Genomic DNA, 16286 nt, shown 5'->3' with positions numbered 1-16286 from the left:
TATATTCTATTTCAATATCGTATTCCTGAATTATTAACCACCATCGTGCTATTCTAAGTACTAATACTTTTTTCTGTAACGTATATCTGACTGCGTAACAATTTTAACTGGCTTGCCTAAAACGTAAACACGAAAACGCTTGAGTGACGCCACCACGGCTAACGTCTCTAATTCATAGCTATGATACAAGGATTCTTCTCGAGTGGTTACCCTACTAAAATAGAAAACTGGCTTTAAATTCCCATCTTCTTGTTTTTGTAACAAAATTCCTGCTAACCCACTTTTACAAGCGTCCGTATGAATTTCGCACGACATTTTTTCATCGTAAAAAGCTAAAACCGGACGAGAAATTAGTCTTGATCTAAGTAACTCAAAACTTTGCATCTGTTCTGTTTGTCATGACCCCATTGCATTACACATTATTCTTTTTTGTCAAATCACTAAGAGACTTAGCTAAAATCGCAAAATTTTTAACGAACTTTCTAAAATAACTACACAACCCTAAAAATTGTCTCAATTCATGTAAATTATTTGGTTGATTAAATTTTGAAACGGCCGCAATTTTATGATCTCCTGGTTTTATTCCTTTACTACTAATTTCGTGTCCTAAACATAAAACACTAGACTTTAAAAATGAACACTTACGCACATTTAGTTTCATGTGACTTTGTCGTAATTTACAAAATACTTTTACTTATAACTCAAAACCCGCAGAAACGTCAACTGTTGACAATAAAGTGTCATCCATGAAGCAAATAATTTCCTCATTACCCACCATTCGTACTAATTTTTGAATAACACGCATAAAAACCGACGGTGCATTTGCCAAGCCAAAGGGTACCCTCAAAAATACGTATAACCCGTCCGGTGTTATGAAAGCAGTTTTATTTCCATTTGCCCTAAATCCGTAACGCCTATCTCTTTGACAGTACTCGCAAAAAAATCCCAATACATAAACAAAAGTTGATATATTTTATTTTTATCTCCGTCACACATATTATTAGCTATGTCAATATCATCAAGTTTTACACCACCTATATCACTCTCCTCGCCACTACTCACTAAAAAAATATCTGCACTCACCTCTGGCACAATGTCGCACCTCTCCGCTGTAGTGATCGTCTCATCCTTTTTCCACATTATCGGCTGAGCCCCGATGTTACAGACTTTGATGTAGCCCTTGCCTTCCCGTAAAATTCCACGTCCAAGAGCATACACGACTCCACTTAAGCTGTATTGTCTCGGTTTTGTGCTCAAATTTCCAGGAGGTGGATTGGCTACGTACACACTTACGAGGCTGCTTCCGATCGGGACTTCAGTATCTTCCGCTACTAAAACTCTGAAACATAACGCTTCTTCAAGTGTGTCGATAAGATTTAAATTAGTAACTGTTACCTTTTTGAAAAATGCACCATCTTTTGATACCCTCAAAACAACTTTTTCATTATTTATGACTGGCTGTCCAATTGATAATGCTATGTCTCCTAAATTTTCTCGTGTGACAACTGCAGTTGTACGTAATTGGATGTCATCAACATTCAAATCAAAATGTACTAAGACGTCAGCTTTAACGGCCGAACCTGCAAATCCTTTTAACATGGTATTGGATGGTTCCATTTATAAATTGATTGCATCTGCAGCGGTGTTCGTAATCACATATAATTCACTTCCGGTATCGATAAAAGATTTAACGAGAACTCCATTTACTTTTACCCTTCTTTTATAATTGTCATTTAGATTCAATAAGACTTGTACTTTCTTCGTGACTTTTATTGCTTGCATTTGGCGCAGGTTCTTGTTTACAATTCGTGGCAACATGGCCTTGCTTCCCACATCTATAACACTTACGTTTGTCCGGTGCGCTACACTCGGGAGCAATGTGTCCAACTTCATTGCATCGATAGCATATAGGTTGCTGACGAGCATTTTTACTACCAGATGCTTCCGTCGGCCGAGATGTTATGTTCCTGTTACTTACTAAGCACTTGGTTACCTGCGTCATTTGGTAATTATCAACGGCTGACAAAAATCCCTCGTACAACTCGTCGGGACTCGAGTACTGGTATGCCTGAGCGTAAGCATGCAACTCGTGTGGTAGCCCTCTAATAATACACGAAATAGCAGCCTTATCACTTAGCTGGCATCTGTAACACATGGTTAACTTTTCTTAAAAATACTTCTTAATAGATTCTTTAGGCAATTTCTTACGGTTCATTAATTCCTCCAATAGAGTTGCATAATCGTGGTGACGGGGAATAGCTCTTGTGAGAAGGTTTTTCCACTCGTCCCATGAATAGTTATAGGAATCCAAGCGGTTAAACCACACCCGTGCTTGACCTTGTAATTTAGATTGAAGGTGAAATGATTTTACTTCTTCGGACCAATCGTAAATATGTATTTCCTAATTGATCAATTTTCTTTAACCAATTCTGCACGTTCATATCACGATTTTCAGGATCAAATTCAGGAATTAATTTATCCGTATGGAGTAATTTATCTACCCTCGAATTATTGTTATTTTGAAATTTACTAATTACTTCACTAATCTTTTGGGATATTATGGTATCAACACTTTCGGGGAGTTATTATCTTCATTGTTACTCACGTGTTCATTACTTCTTATTTTCTTGGATTTTGTACTATTACCAGAATAATGACGCCAGAAACGCTTCATCTTCTTAGCACGTGGTAAATATGCCACTTCTGAACCTTGATTTTAAATTAATTAAAAAAAATAAGAACTTCTACGTAGATTTAAATAAAAATAAAAGAATAAGAAAAATTTAGTATTTTTTCAATTACAGTAAACTTATTACAAAAATTTTAGAAAAATAATGCACGATCCGCTACTAATCACGCCATTTTATATCATCCCCTCTCCTCTCCTCGCCTCTCCCGCCAGTCTCCTCTGCTGCACCCTTCACCCCTCCTCCGATTACCGCACCACTCCACTCCGCCCGTTACAATATTTTATCTCTGGAAGTATGGTAGCACCTAGAACCATGTCGCGTCTTTTGAAAGATGACTTAGGTCTTGCAGCCTATTCTTACAGACTTACTGGTCATTTCATAACAAAAAATTTAAAATCGAATAGGGTGGTAAAATCGAAACAACTACTGAAGCGGTACGCAAAGAGGTCACAAAAAAATTATGTTTACGGATGAGATTTTTTTTACAATTGAGCAACATTTTATTCAAACAAATGACCGTATTTATGTTGAAAGCTCTAAGGAATCTTCCCAATTAGGCGACAGAGTGCAACGTGGGCACTATCCGACTTCAGTGATGGTTTAGTTAGGTATTTGAAATAGAATTTTTTTTTCTTTGTTTCAGTATTTATGGCAAGAATAGGTAATCTGAGAATAAACACAGTCTATATTAAATTAAAATTTATTTCTTAACGGCAAGATGCAATCATCGATAGTCCTATAAAGTATACGGTACAACACTACGTAACGCACACATTGATACATAAAAATTGGACACGCAACATTGGGCTGTCGGGTCATCCATACACGAGAATATTCTAAATCTATGGAACAAATTAAGATTAGCGTAAGGCTAGTAATATACATATTAAAGTCGTTAAGACATACATATTTAATAAGCCAGTTTTGAAATCTATCTGTTATAGTCTAGTGTATACTTGTGTGGGGCGGAACAAGTAAAACCAAGTAAAACCTTGACCTTGAGCGAGCACACAGATCATTACTGAAGGTAATGTTTTTCAAGCCTTTCAGATTCCCTAACGTTAGCTTATTTAGAGAGGATGGCTGAGATGGGCCATGGTCAGCTTGTAAATAAATATTTGTAGTAATATTTTGTAAGTAGTTATATATCCTATCCCATAGTGCAACAGAGCCTAAAGCTCTCACGCTGCGGTAGAGCCTAACGCAGCACTTCTGTTATCAGTCGGCCCTTCCGGGCGACATGTTATTATAACAGTAGCTGGTAAGATAGTTTTAAGTTACATTCTGCATTTATATTTTAGTTATTAAGATCAGTCTAGCATCAAACTTTATAAGCTCGGGTCGTAAATAATAAACTCTTATTTCGATTCTTAAATATTAATTTTAATTTCTATTTTTTAAACCCAATCGCTCGCTCCCGAAATCTAACTGGCGCAGCCGGTAGGATTTCTGGTTGTTGCCTTCGCGAAAGTTACGCGTGTGAAGACTGTGAAAAGTGGAAAGCTCGTGTAGAATAGTATTTCGCGAGTGGTGACTATACATAGAGTTGTTGTTACTTAACATCAGTACGGCGCTCTATCAAGGCAATCCTCGAACCAAATAAATTAGTTAAGATATCGCCTAAAATAACGCAAGTGAGCAGAGATGGTGCTAGTTTATAAGGCGGTTGGACAGTGAGTACCCTTATACTCCCTTCCCCTACACATTTGTGTTAATAGAATTTTAACTCGTGTGTGTTCTTGTTTAATATTAAAGTGAATAGCATCTTTACTTTATTAAGTTAGTAACGTTCTACATTTTCTTATAAGTTTTTCATATGATTAGTATTTAATCTTGGAATTTTATATTATTTTTAGATTGAAATTTCAATTAATTAATTACATTATTAATTATTAACTTTAACGTGCTTTTATATTTTATTTTAATAGTTAAAAAAAATGAGTCAAGGTCGTACTACGGCGGAGGCGGCAGCAGCTGTGCCTGTTTGCTCCCCCTCGATAATGTCTCAGGCGGAGACAGCAATACCCGGGACGTGCTAAATTTAATTCCTGATTATAGCGGTGAAACTAATTTACTAAGCTTATTCTTACGAAAGTGCAAATATGTTATCGAACGATATCAAGGAACCGTAGAGCGGAATGAATTTTTAATGCAAATAATTACGAGTAAATTAAAGGAAAAGCGGCAGCCCTTATAAGTGAAAGAGGCGACTTTTATACTTATAACGAATTAAAATCCTTGTTGATTCAACATTTCGGAGATCCCAGGAGTGAGGAGTGCGTGGCGATAGAATTGGAAACCTTAAAAATTAAACAAAATGAGTCATATTTAGAATCATGCAGTCGCAAACAGGATATTTGTGCGATATTAATGTCGAAAGTTAATCAGAATAGTTCCACGACATTAAGAGAAGCTAAACATGTTATTTATAATAATACTTCACTAAATGTTTTTTTCACTAAATGTTCAGTAGGATGTTGCAACACCGTTCGCAAAGTACGTTATTGCCATCACGCGATAAAGACTTTGCTTTTAATTCATCGAATCCGAAACCTATTTTAACACAGCCTCCATTGCAATACAATAAAAATTTCAGGCCTCTCGTAAATCAACCTCAATTTAAATTCGGCATACCTAATCAAAATTTTGTGCGCCCAAATATTATTCCAAATCAGCAGAATGGTTTGCGACCTCAGTTGAATCAATTTGGATACAGGCCTCCGGTTCAATTCGGGTATAGACACCCCCAACAACCTCAACAATTTGGCTTTAGACCCCAGGTAGGACAGTTTGGTTACAGACACCCTCAACCTTCAGGATACCAGCCACAAAAGGCTGTTTTGAACGATCGCGACGTGACCATGAGATCTGCCCCAGCACCGGCAAAGCCACAACAAGGATTCCCTGTAAATGAGCTTTATTTAGGTGATGAGCAACAATATTATAATCCATACAATGCTTACAATGATAATATTTTTTATAATATGACGACCGACTATGACTACGATTACGATTATACGAACATGTATTCTAGCGATGGTTGTGCAGATCAGTGCCCCGACGCAGAATACAGCGAAAAAGTAGATGGTCCACAATCTACTGAAAATAAAGAGGATTCAAACGATGTGCAAAATTTTCAAATAAATTCGATCCAAGTATACCAGAGATGATAGAGCTTAATTATGACGCTAACTTAAGACATCCTTATATATATGTACCTGATATAAATGGTAAATTTATGCTAGATACAGGAAGCACAAGGTCTTTCATAAATCCCGAAAAGGCGGAAGCATATTTCGCTGATGCAAAACAATATGAACCATTTACAGACACAAGTACACATGCTTCTAGTGTTCACCATGAAGTGGCTAATATTCCTCTTTTTTCAATTTTTAACGATAGTGGCTATCATAAATTTTATATATATAACGTTGACCATAGTTATGACGGACTGATTGGTATGGACCTTATATCTCGACTTAGCGCTGACATATCTTTGAAGGATAAGACACTAAAAACTAACAGCGCAAACATTCACATAGTTTACAATACTGACCATAAACTTCTATTAGACCCACGTACGGAACATAGAGTGAGACTTCCTGTAAATCAAAAAGATGGCCTTGCAATTTTAGATTACAAGCAGTTTCGAGATGGGGTCCGATTGCCAACTGCAACTGTTAAATACGAAAACTATTTTGCACCCACTGTCATTGACAACTGACACACAGCTGACAACTGACTTTCAAATGAAGTTGACCATTACAGCCCCTTTTAAGGTTACTGAATTCTATAACGACGAGTGTTTCGTAAATATTACAACTAACTTGACAGACGTTGAGATTTACTCACTATTGACAGATAACTCATCAAAATTACGACTAGAACATTTAAACCACGAGGAACGTGACACCCTACAAAAATTGTGTATAGAATACAAAGACATATTTTATTGTGAAGAGTTACCCTTGACCTTTACAAATCAGGTAAAACATCATATTAGGACCACAAACGAAGACCCAATTTATATTAAGCCATATAGACAACCACCAGCACAAACTGAGGAAATCAAACGTCAGGTCGAAAAGCTTCTCAAGGACAACGTAATTCAGGAATCATATTCGCCATAGAATGCCTCTGTTCATTTGGTTCCCAAAAAGGCAGATGCTTCCGGTAAGGTGAAATATAGAATGGTAATAGACTATCGCCGACTAAATGACATAACGATTGACGAAAAGTACCCACTTCCTAACATATGCGATTTGTTTGACAAACTTGGGAAATACTATATATAATAAAATACAAAATAAATAAAATATAAAATACTATATATTTTACAACGTTAGATTTAGCTTCCGGTTTCCATCAAATTGAAATTTTTGACACTAAGAAAACAGGATTCTCTACTCAAAATGGTCATTACGAATTTCTCCGAATGCCTTTTGGTCTAAAAACAGCACCAGCGACCTTCCAACGTACGATGGATGACGTGTTGAGAGGGTTGCAAAGTATACACTGCCTAGTATACCTAGACGATATACGTATATATTCAAACAGATTAGTAGAGCATATTCAAAAGTTACGTACCGTGTTCGACAGACTTCGTCAAACGAATTTAAAAGTTCAATTGGACAAGTCTGAATTTTTACGTAGGAAAGTGCAGTACTTAGGACATACATTGACCAAAGACGGACTCCGACCTAACAACGACAAAATACAAGCAGTTCTCAAGTACCCCATGCCACAAACACAGACAGAAATAAAACAATTCCTGGGTTTTGTTGGATACTATAGACGATTTATCAAGGACTTTTCCAAAATTACACAACCATTGACAGCGTGTCTAAAAAAAGGTAAGAAAGTAGTTATATATCAAAGTATACGGAAGCTTTCGAAAAATTAAGAGAAATTCTTATTAATGCCCCAATCGCTCGCTCCCGAAATCTAACTGGCGCATCCGAAGTTGCAATTGGCGCTGTATTATCACAAGGCCCCATAGGTGGTGACAAGCCGATAGCCTATGCCAGCAGGACTTTAACAGATACCGAAAGAAGATATAGTACCATTGAACGCGAGTTGTTAGCAATCATATGGGCCAGAAAACACTTTCGATCATATTTATATGGACATAAATTCGACATATACACTGACCACACGTTAGTTTGGCTTTACCAACTTAAAGAACCTAATAGTAAGTTAACGCGTTGGCGCTTGCGCTTGCAAGAATATGACATCTGTGTAATATATAAAAATGGGAAAGAAAACGTAGACGCAGACGTGTTATCTCGCATTAGACTCAACGCACTTGGAGCCGACGAAGCCGACGATACCTCAATGATTGTTAACGACGTAGTAAGTAGACGAGAAAGAAAAACGACCCCAAAGCTATTTGGAAGACGTGACTATACAAATTACCGACATTTCAAAAAGAAGAAATTCTGACGACTCTAAGACCATTTCAATATCTGACTCCGACAGAACAGCAACAGCTAGTCCTGCAACGATTTCAGACATAGATATGGTCGAACAACCATCAACGTATCCCGTATCATCTGAATCTACTTCCACTCAAACAATTCATTCGGCTAAGGATCTTGATTCTCATGGAATACCTCTCCTAAACGAAGCTATAGATACAAAACCAAACCAGATACTTGCATTTAACTGGTTTCATAATTAAACCCAAGTGAAAGATATATCTAGAGACAAACAACAAGTGTTAGAGGTATTTCTACCCCTACACAACCTTGAACTTATCAAATCATTTTTAAAGAATTATATAAACCCGAAAACGAAATATTTCATTTATTTTGAGAATCCTGAACATAGAAAAGATTTCAGCAATAACATCGTTTCATTATTTAAAAAGGGTATGGTTAACTTTTACGAATGTACTGAGCGTGTGGTTTATATTGAGGATGAACAGGAACAAAGAGCTATTGTGACTATAGCTTGTCCCAGACAAGCTATAGAAATTCCATCAAGGTCAACACCAGAAGTAGTAAGAGCACTTATCAAATACTTTAATTTCTTTTTACGGTATTCCCCAGAAAATTAGTTCGGATCCTGGAACCGAGTTCAATAACGCATTATTCAGAGAACTGGCAGAATTATATAAAATTAAGCTACCCATAGGTACACCCAACAACCCGAACTCTTTGGGTTTGATAGAACGGTTTCATTCCACAATAATAGAAATTTACCGATTGGCTAAATATGAAAGAAAATACACAGATGCAGCATCTGTAATGACGTATTCCATTTTGGCTTACAATAATACAATACACAGCGCGACAGACTTATCAGCATTCGAAGTTGTATTTGGTCACACTGAATTAAACTCTACATTCGACTATGACTTTGACAAAGCCTACAGACAACAATTAATTAAAGACCATAAGAAAAGAACTCAAACACTTTACAAATATCTTTCAGAAAAACTAGAACCCCAAAAAGAAAATATTAATAACAAGCGAGGTGGTGAATCTGGACCATCGTTAGTATCAGGACAAACTATTTTTGCTAAACACGTTAACAAAAGACAAGCTAAAGATAAACCTAGGTTCCAAAAAGGAGTCGTTACTGGTCAGATAGATCGCAATGTTGTTCCAATAAAACTGAGAAATAGAATCACAAAAGTTCCAATTAAAAATATAATACGTCCTCCACAGGTGGTGTCTACTCCTGGGGATATGGATAACGACGAATCAGGCCCTTGCCAACCAGCATCCCCCAAACCAGGCCCTTCAAGCAGTAAAGATTAATCAAAACCCTGGTATTCTACCGGTGAAGTTAGGTCGAGCTTTTATACAGCACGATAAATGGCCAATAGTTAAAATATATCAACCTTACAGGCATTTGTACGGACCTTTCTTTCAATGTCCAAAAATATTTTGAATTTAGTAAAAAGATACACCCGAATAAATTATATGCAGATGAGTTCATGAGCCTTAAAACATAGGTAGAATATATTCAAAATGAGACTCTAGAAAAATTACGAGAATTAGTCCCTTCCAAAAGATACAAACGTGGGTTAGTAAATCCCTTAGGCTCTATAATCAAAGTTATAACCGGAAACATCAATCACGAAGATGCAGTTAGGTACGACGACATAATTAGTAATATTCGAACCAGAGAACAAGCAATCTCTAACAAATTTACTGTGATATCTGAAATGTTGGATCACTTTCTGAACTCTACCAAGACAATTGATAAAAACACTAAGAAAATGAATGCACGTATAAAACTAATTGAAAATCTTGTAAAAGATCTTACAGGCAAGGACAATAATTTCATCTATATGACTCTTGTATCTGGACTACTTAATCAGTTTATAGTAAACTTTAGAACAATCTATGTAAAACTTAGTGAAATAGAAACAGCCTTAGCATTCAGTAAAGTGTCTGTTTTACACAAGTCTGTTATTAATTCTGCTGAATTATTAGAACTGTTGAAACATATTATGAAATATGATAACTTGATGTATTCTGTAAATGAACGAAACTTAATGAATATAGAGGAATCATTGTCTGTAAAATCTTACTTTAAGTATAACCAAATAACGTTTATTATTGAAGTTCCACTTATTGATAATGTTACTTATAATTATTATAAATTGTACTCCCTCCCTATGTCCAACGATTCCAATAACCACACCTTTATTGTTATTCCTGAATTTCCATACATATTAGTAGAAGGTGTTCGATACCGTCCGATAGAACAACCGTGCCAGGAGATCACAGCTAAAGAATACCTCTGCTCTGAAAATAAACTCGTTCAATATGCGGAGGAAACCTGTATCGAGCAACTCATGAAGTACCACCATAACCTATCACGCTGTTCATCACGCCAGGTAGAGTCTGAAAACCTGAAAATCGAAAGAATTGCCCCAAATGGTTGGATAGTATACTCCAAATATTACAAACTCATATCTCAAACTTGTGACAATGAAGATTCAAAGGAGCGTATACGGGGAACATATATTATAACCATAGGAGAACAATGCAATATCTCCATAGACTCTATCCAAATCCAAAACCGGCGTTCTTACTCTCTACAAACGAGCTATATGCCTATACCCATTATTAACTTACCTGATTTACGGGAACAAATCTCACATGCCGCAGATATGGAACCTGTAGTCTTAAAAGGCATCAGATTGGATGATATTCAACATTTGAACTATGTACTGAAAAAAAGTGTAACCAGTGTAAAAAATGAAATAAGTGAATCAAATAGTGTCGCTATTTACTCGTTGTACGCGATCGTCATCTTATTGTCACTAATTTTAATTATGTATAAGTATTCCTCTGTAATAAAAACGAAGCTTTGTAGGAAGCAGGATTGTCATTCAAAAGAAACTGAAATCAATCCGGTACATCAGGAGGAAAATAGAGTTAATCATAGGCCCTTATTATAAATGGGTTAACTCTATTATTCTCAATAATTAGAGTATATTTGGTATGAAACATTTCGTTAAAAGAACTTTCCGAAGTTCTCGAAAAGCTGCACTTCCGATAACTTCGGTCCAAGGGGGGAGGAGTTATATATCCTATCCCATAGTGCAACAGAGCCTTAAGCTCTCACGCTGCGGTAGAGCCTAACGCAGCACTTCTGTTATCAGTCGGCATTTCCGGGCGACTTGTTATTATAACAGTAGCTGGTAAGATAGTTTTAAGTTACATTCTGCATTTATATTTTAGTTATTAAGATCAGTCTTGCATCAAACTCTGAAAGCCCGGTTCGTAAATAATAAACTCTTATTTCGATTCTAAAATATTAATTTTAATTTCTATTTTTACAAATCCTTTCGCTCGCTCCCGAAATCTAACTAAGTAAATTGTCATAGCCAAAATCTTGTTTCTAAATATATCAAAAACAAAATATGTTTCTTTCCATATGATACACACCAGCCCGGTCAAGACTTCTATATCAGAATCCATTCATACTCCAGCTCAAACGATGTGACTTGTAGTCGTCCCCCCATAGAAAAGGTTTATTGTACCAAATATCTCAGCATCCTGATTGACCGGAAGTTAGGCTGGGACCCCTAAATCAATCCGCTCGTTACCAGATTGAGAAAATTTACTTGGATTTTTAAATGTCTGCGGCACTTTATGAATAGCACTGTTCTTAATAAAATATACACCGTTTTGGCTCAATTTGTCATCACCTATTGCTTCCCGGTATGTGGTAGCGCAACGAAGATAGGTTAGCTTCTTATTATTGGAATGAGCTCAAAGATCACTTCTGAAGGAACAATAAATGTACTTCAAACCTTTAAGATTTCCAACAGATAATGAATCTGACTTCTAATATCTTCAAAGTAAGAAACTTTATTGTACTAAACAAGGAAGCAATTACAGTGAATATTTCCCGACCAAATTAGAAAATATTCTTTATTAGTATGACTTTTGAATATGTAATTTTCAACAATTTTCCACTGCAAAATATACTAAGTGTCTTATCTGATTAGTACCGGTTCAATAAAATAGCGATAAGCCACAAAAGAAAGTATGGTTAAAGGTAAAGTTTATCTGGTGTTTGATAATTATATTAACTTCTATCACCTGATAACTGTCGCTCAGGGGTGTAGCTAACAATTAGATATATTTCAGTGAAGATGGGATCGAATACAACAAAACATTTTCCGTATGAGATTGAGAGGTTAAGTGAAGAGGAAAATAAAAAAGTTGCAAGCATCTACAATGGTGAGTCTCATTATACTAAATGTTTTTTTAACGTTTTTGAGAAAATTGTAAAATTAATATTTTTAATAAGTTTCTTATAATGTAAATACGATGTTACTGATCCAAAGGCTTCGGTTGCTTGTAACTATTACCGTATTTTGTATTTTTACGTATGACGAACTATACAATGTTCTTTCTATCTGACATCGTGTACTGGTTTAGCGCCGATAACTTATTGTTGAATTGCACGAAAACTAAACATATAAAATGTATAGTGCCAATTGTCAAAAATGTTGTTGCGAGTGTTTTGTTAAACCAAGCAGTTTAAAAGATTGGGAAATAATTATTAACTGACAGATTAGATAAGCGATGTGACTTTCGTAGCATTATGATGATCACAACATATCGTAATTAGTTAATGATCACAACATATCGTAATTAGTCAGGTAATGATCACAATATATTGTAATTAATCAGGTAATGATCACAACATATCGAAATTAGTCAGGTAATGATCACAACATATTGTAATTAGTCAGGTAATGATCACAACATATCGTAATTAGTCAGGTAATGATCACAACATATTGTAATTAGTCAGGTAATGATCACAAGATATCGTAATTAGTCAGGTAATGATCACAACATATTGTGATTATCAGGTAATGATCGCAACATATCGTAATTAGTCAGGTAATGATCACAACATATTGTAATTAGTCAGGTAATGATCACAACATATTGTAATTAGTTAATGATCACAACATATCGTAATTAGTCAGGTAATGATCACAACATATCGTAATTAGTCAGGTAATGATCAGTAAATATCGTAATTAGTTAATGATCACAACACATCCTAATTAGTTAATGATCACATCATATCGTAATTAGTTAATGATCACATCATATCGTTATTAGATAATGATCACAACATATCGTAATTAGTTAATGATCTCAACATATCGTAATTAGTTAATGATCACAAAATATCGTAATTAGTCAATGATCACAAATTATCGTAATAAGTTAATGATCACAAAATATCGTAATTAGTTAATGATCACAACATATCGTAATTAGTCAGGTAATGATCACAACATATCGTAATTAGTCAGGTAATGATCACAACATATCGTTATTAGTCAGGTAATGATCAGTACATATCGTAATTATTTAATGATCACAACATATCGTAATTATTTAATGATCACAACATATCGTAATTAGTTAATGATCACAAAATATCGTAATTAGTTAATGATCACAACATATCGTAATAAGTTAATGATCACAAAATATCGTAATTAGTTAATGATCACAATATATCGTAATAAGTTAATGATCACAAAATATCGTAATTAGTTAATGATCACAACATATCGTAATTAGTTAATGATCACAAAATATCGTAATTAGTTAATGATCACAACATATCGTAATAAGTTAATGATCACAAAATATCGTAATTAGTTAATGATCACAACATATCGTAATAAGTTAATGATCACAAAATATCGTAATTAGTTAATGATCACAACATATCGTAATTAGTTAATGATCACAACATATCGTAATTAGTTAATGATCTCAACATATCGTAATTAGTTAATGATCACAAAATATCGTAATTAGTTAATGATCTCAACATATCGTAATTAGTTAATGATCACAAAATATCGTAATTAGTCAATGATCACAAATTATCGTAATAAGTTAATGATCACAAAATATCGTAATTAGTTAATGATCACAACATATCGTAATTAGTCAGGTAATGATCACAACATATCGTAATTAGTCAGGTAATGATCACAACATATCGTTATTAGTCAGGTAATGATCAGTACATATCGTAATTATTTAATGATCACAACATATCGTAATTATTTAATGATCACAACATATCGTAATTAGTTAATGATCTCAACATATCGTAATTAGTTAATGATCACAAAATATCGTAATTAGTCAATGATCACAAATTATCGTAATAAGTTAATGATCACAAAATATCGTAATTAGTTAATGATCACAACATATCGTAATTAGTCAGGTAATGATCACAACATATCGTAATTAGTCAGGTAATGATCACAACATATCGTTATTAGTCAGGTAATGATCAGTACATATCGTAATTATTTAATGATCACAACATATCGTAATTAGTCAATGATCACAAATTATCGTAATAAGTTAATGATCACAAAATATCGTAATTAGTTAATGATCACAACATATCGTAATTAGTCAGGTAATGATCACAACATATCGTAATTAGTCAGGTAATGATCAGTACATATCGTAATTATTTAATGATCACAACATATCGTAATTATTTAATGATCACAACATATCGTAATTAGTTAATGATCACAAAATATCGTAATTAGTTAATGATCACAACATATCGTAATAAGTTAATGATCACAAAATATCGTAATTAGTTAATGATCACAATATATCGTAATAAGTTAATGATCACAAAATATCGTAATTAGTTAATGATCACAACATATCGTAATTAGTTAATGATCACAAAATATCGTAATTAGTTAATGATCACAACATATCGTAATAAGTTAATGATCACAAAATATCGTAATTAGTTAATGATCACAACATATCGTAATAAGTTAATGATCACAAAATATCGTAATTAGTTAATGATCACAACATATCGTAATTAGTTAATGATCACAACATATCGTAATTAGTCAGGTAATGATCACAACATATCGTAATTAGTTAATGATCACACCATATCGTAATAAGTTAATAATCACAACATATCGTAATAAGTCAGGTAATGATCACAACATATCGTAATTAGTTAATGATCACAACATATCGTAATTAGTTAATGATCACAACATATCGTAATTAGTCAGGTAATGATCACAACATATCGTAATTAGTTAATGATCACACCATATCGTAATAAGTTAATAATCACAACATATCGTAATAAGTCAGGTAATGATCACAACATATCGTAATTAGTTATTGATCAACACATATCGTAATTAGTTAATGATCACATCATATCGTTATTAGTTTATGATGACAATATAACGTAATTAGTTAGGTTATGATCACAACAAATCGTAATTAGTAAATGATCACAACATATCGCAATTAGTCAGGTAATGATCACAACATATCGTTATTAGTTAATGATTACAACATATCGTAATTAGTTAATGATCGCAACACATCGTAATTAGTCAGATAATGATCACAACATATCATTTTTTTTTATATGAGAGGGGGCAAACGGGCAAGAGGCTCACGGGATGGGGAGAGGTGAGGCAACCGCCCATGGACATCCGCAACAACAGGTGTGTCAAGAAAGGCGTTGCCGGCCTTTAAGGTGGGAGTATGCTTTTTTCTTGAAGGTCCCTAAGTCGTATCTGTTCGGCAAGACCGCTGCCGGTAGTTGATTCCACAAAGTGGCTGTGCGAGGCAAGAAATTTCGAACAAAACGCGCGGTTGTGGAACGCTAGACGTCCACGTGATGCGGATGGTACTTTGCACGTAATGTCCGATAGTGGAATTCGGCCGCTGGAATCAACCCGAACAGCTCCTCTGAGCACTCCCCGTGATAAATGCGGTAGAAGATGCGGAGACAACCCACATCTCTACGCAATGCTAGAGAATCAAGCCGATCGGAGATGACTTGATCGTCGATGATTCGAGCCGCTCTTCGTTGTATGCGGTCAAATGGAAGAAGCTGGTACTGGGGAGCACTCGCCCAGTGGTGAGAGCAGTACTCCATGTGAGGCCGAATTTGCGCCTTATAAAGTTGCAGGCGGTGGCTTTTAGTGAAGTACTGTCTCGCCTTACTGAGTACACCAAGCTTTTTAGAGGCCAGTTTGGCCTTCTCTTCCAAGTGACCACGGAA

The 16286-nt window shown here is 35.0% G+C and overlaps 1 protein-coding gene across 5 annotated transcripts in view; it reads left to right on the top strand.

Moving 5' to 3' along the window:
- LOC126974882 (sulfotransferase 1E1-like) overlaps positions 1-16286 on the top strand; it is a 63432-nt gene that overhangs the window by 3301 nt on the left and 43845 nt on the right. For all 5 annotated transcript variants that reach the window (XM_050822585.1, XM_050822584.1, XM_050822583.1 and 2 more), the window contains exon 2: positions 12308-12400. In XM_050822585.1, coding sequence (XP_050678542.1) covers positions 12308-12400 — 93 coding nt within the window. The remainder of the gene's footprint in view (positions 1-12307; positions 12401-16286) is intronic.

This window comes from Leptidea sinapis, chromosome 34, assembly GCF_905404315.1.
Source record: "Leptidea sinapis chromosome 34, ilLepSina1.1, whole genome shotgun sequence".
NCBI lineage: Eukaryota > Metazoa > Arthropoda > Insecta > Lepidoptera > Pieridae > Leptidea > Leptidea sinapis.
The sequence above is the reverse complement of the archived record's forward strand: the minus strand, read 5'-3'. Positions and strand labels throughout refer to the sequence as shown.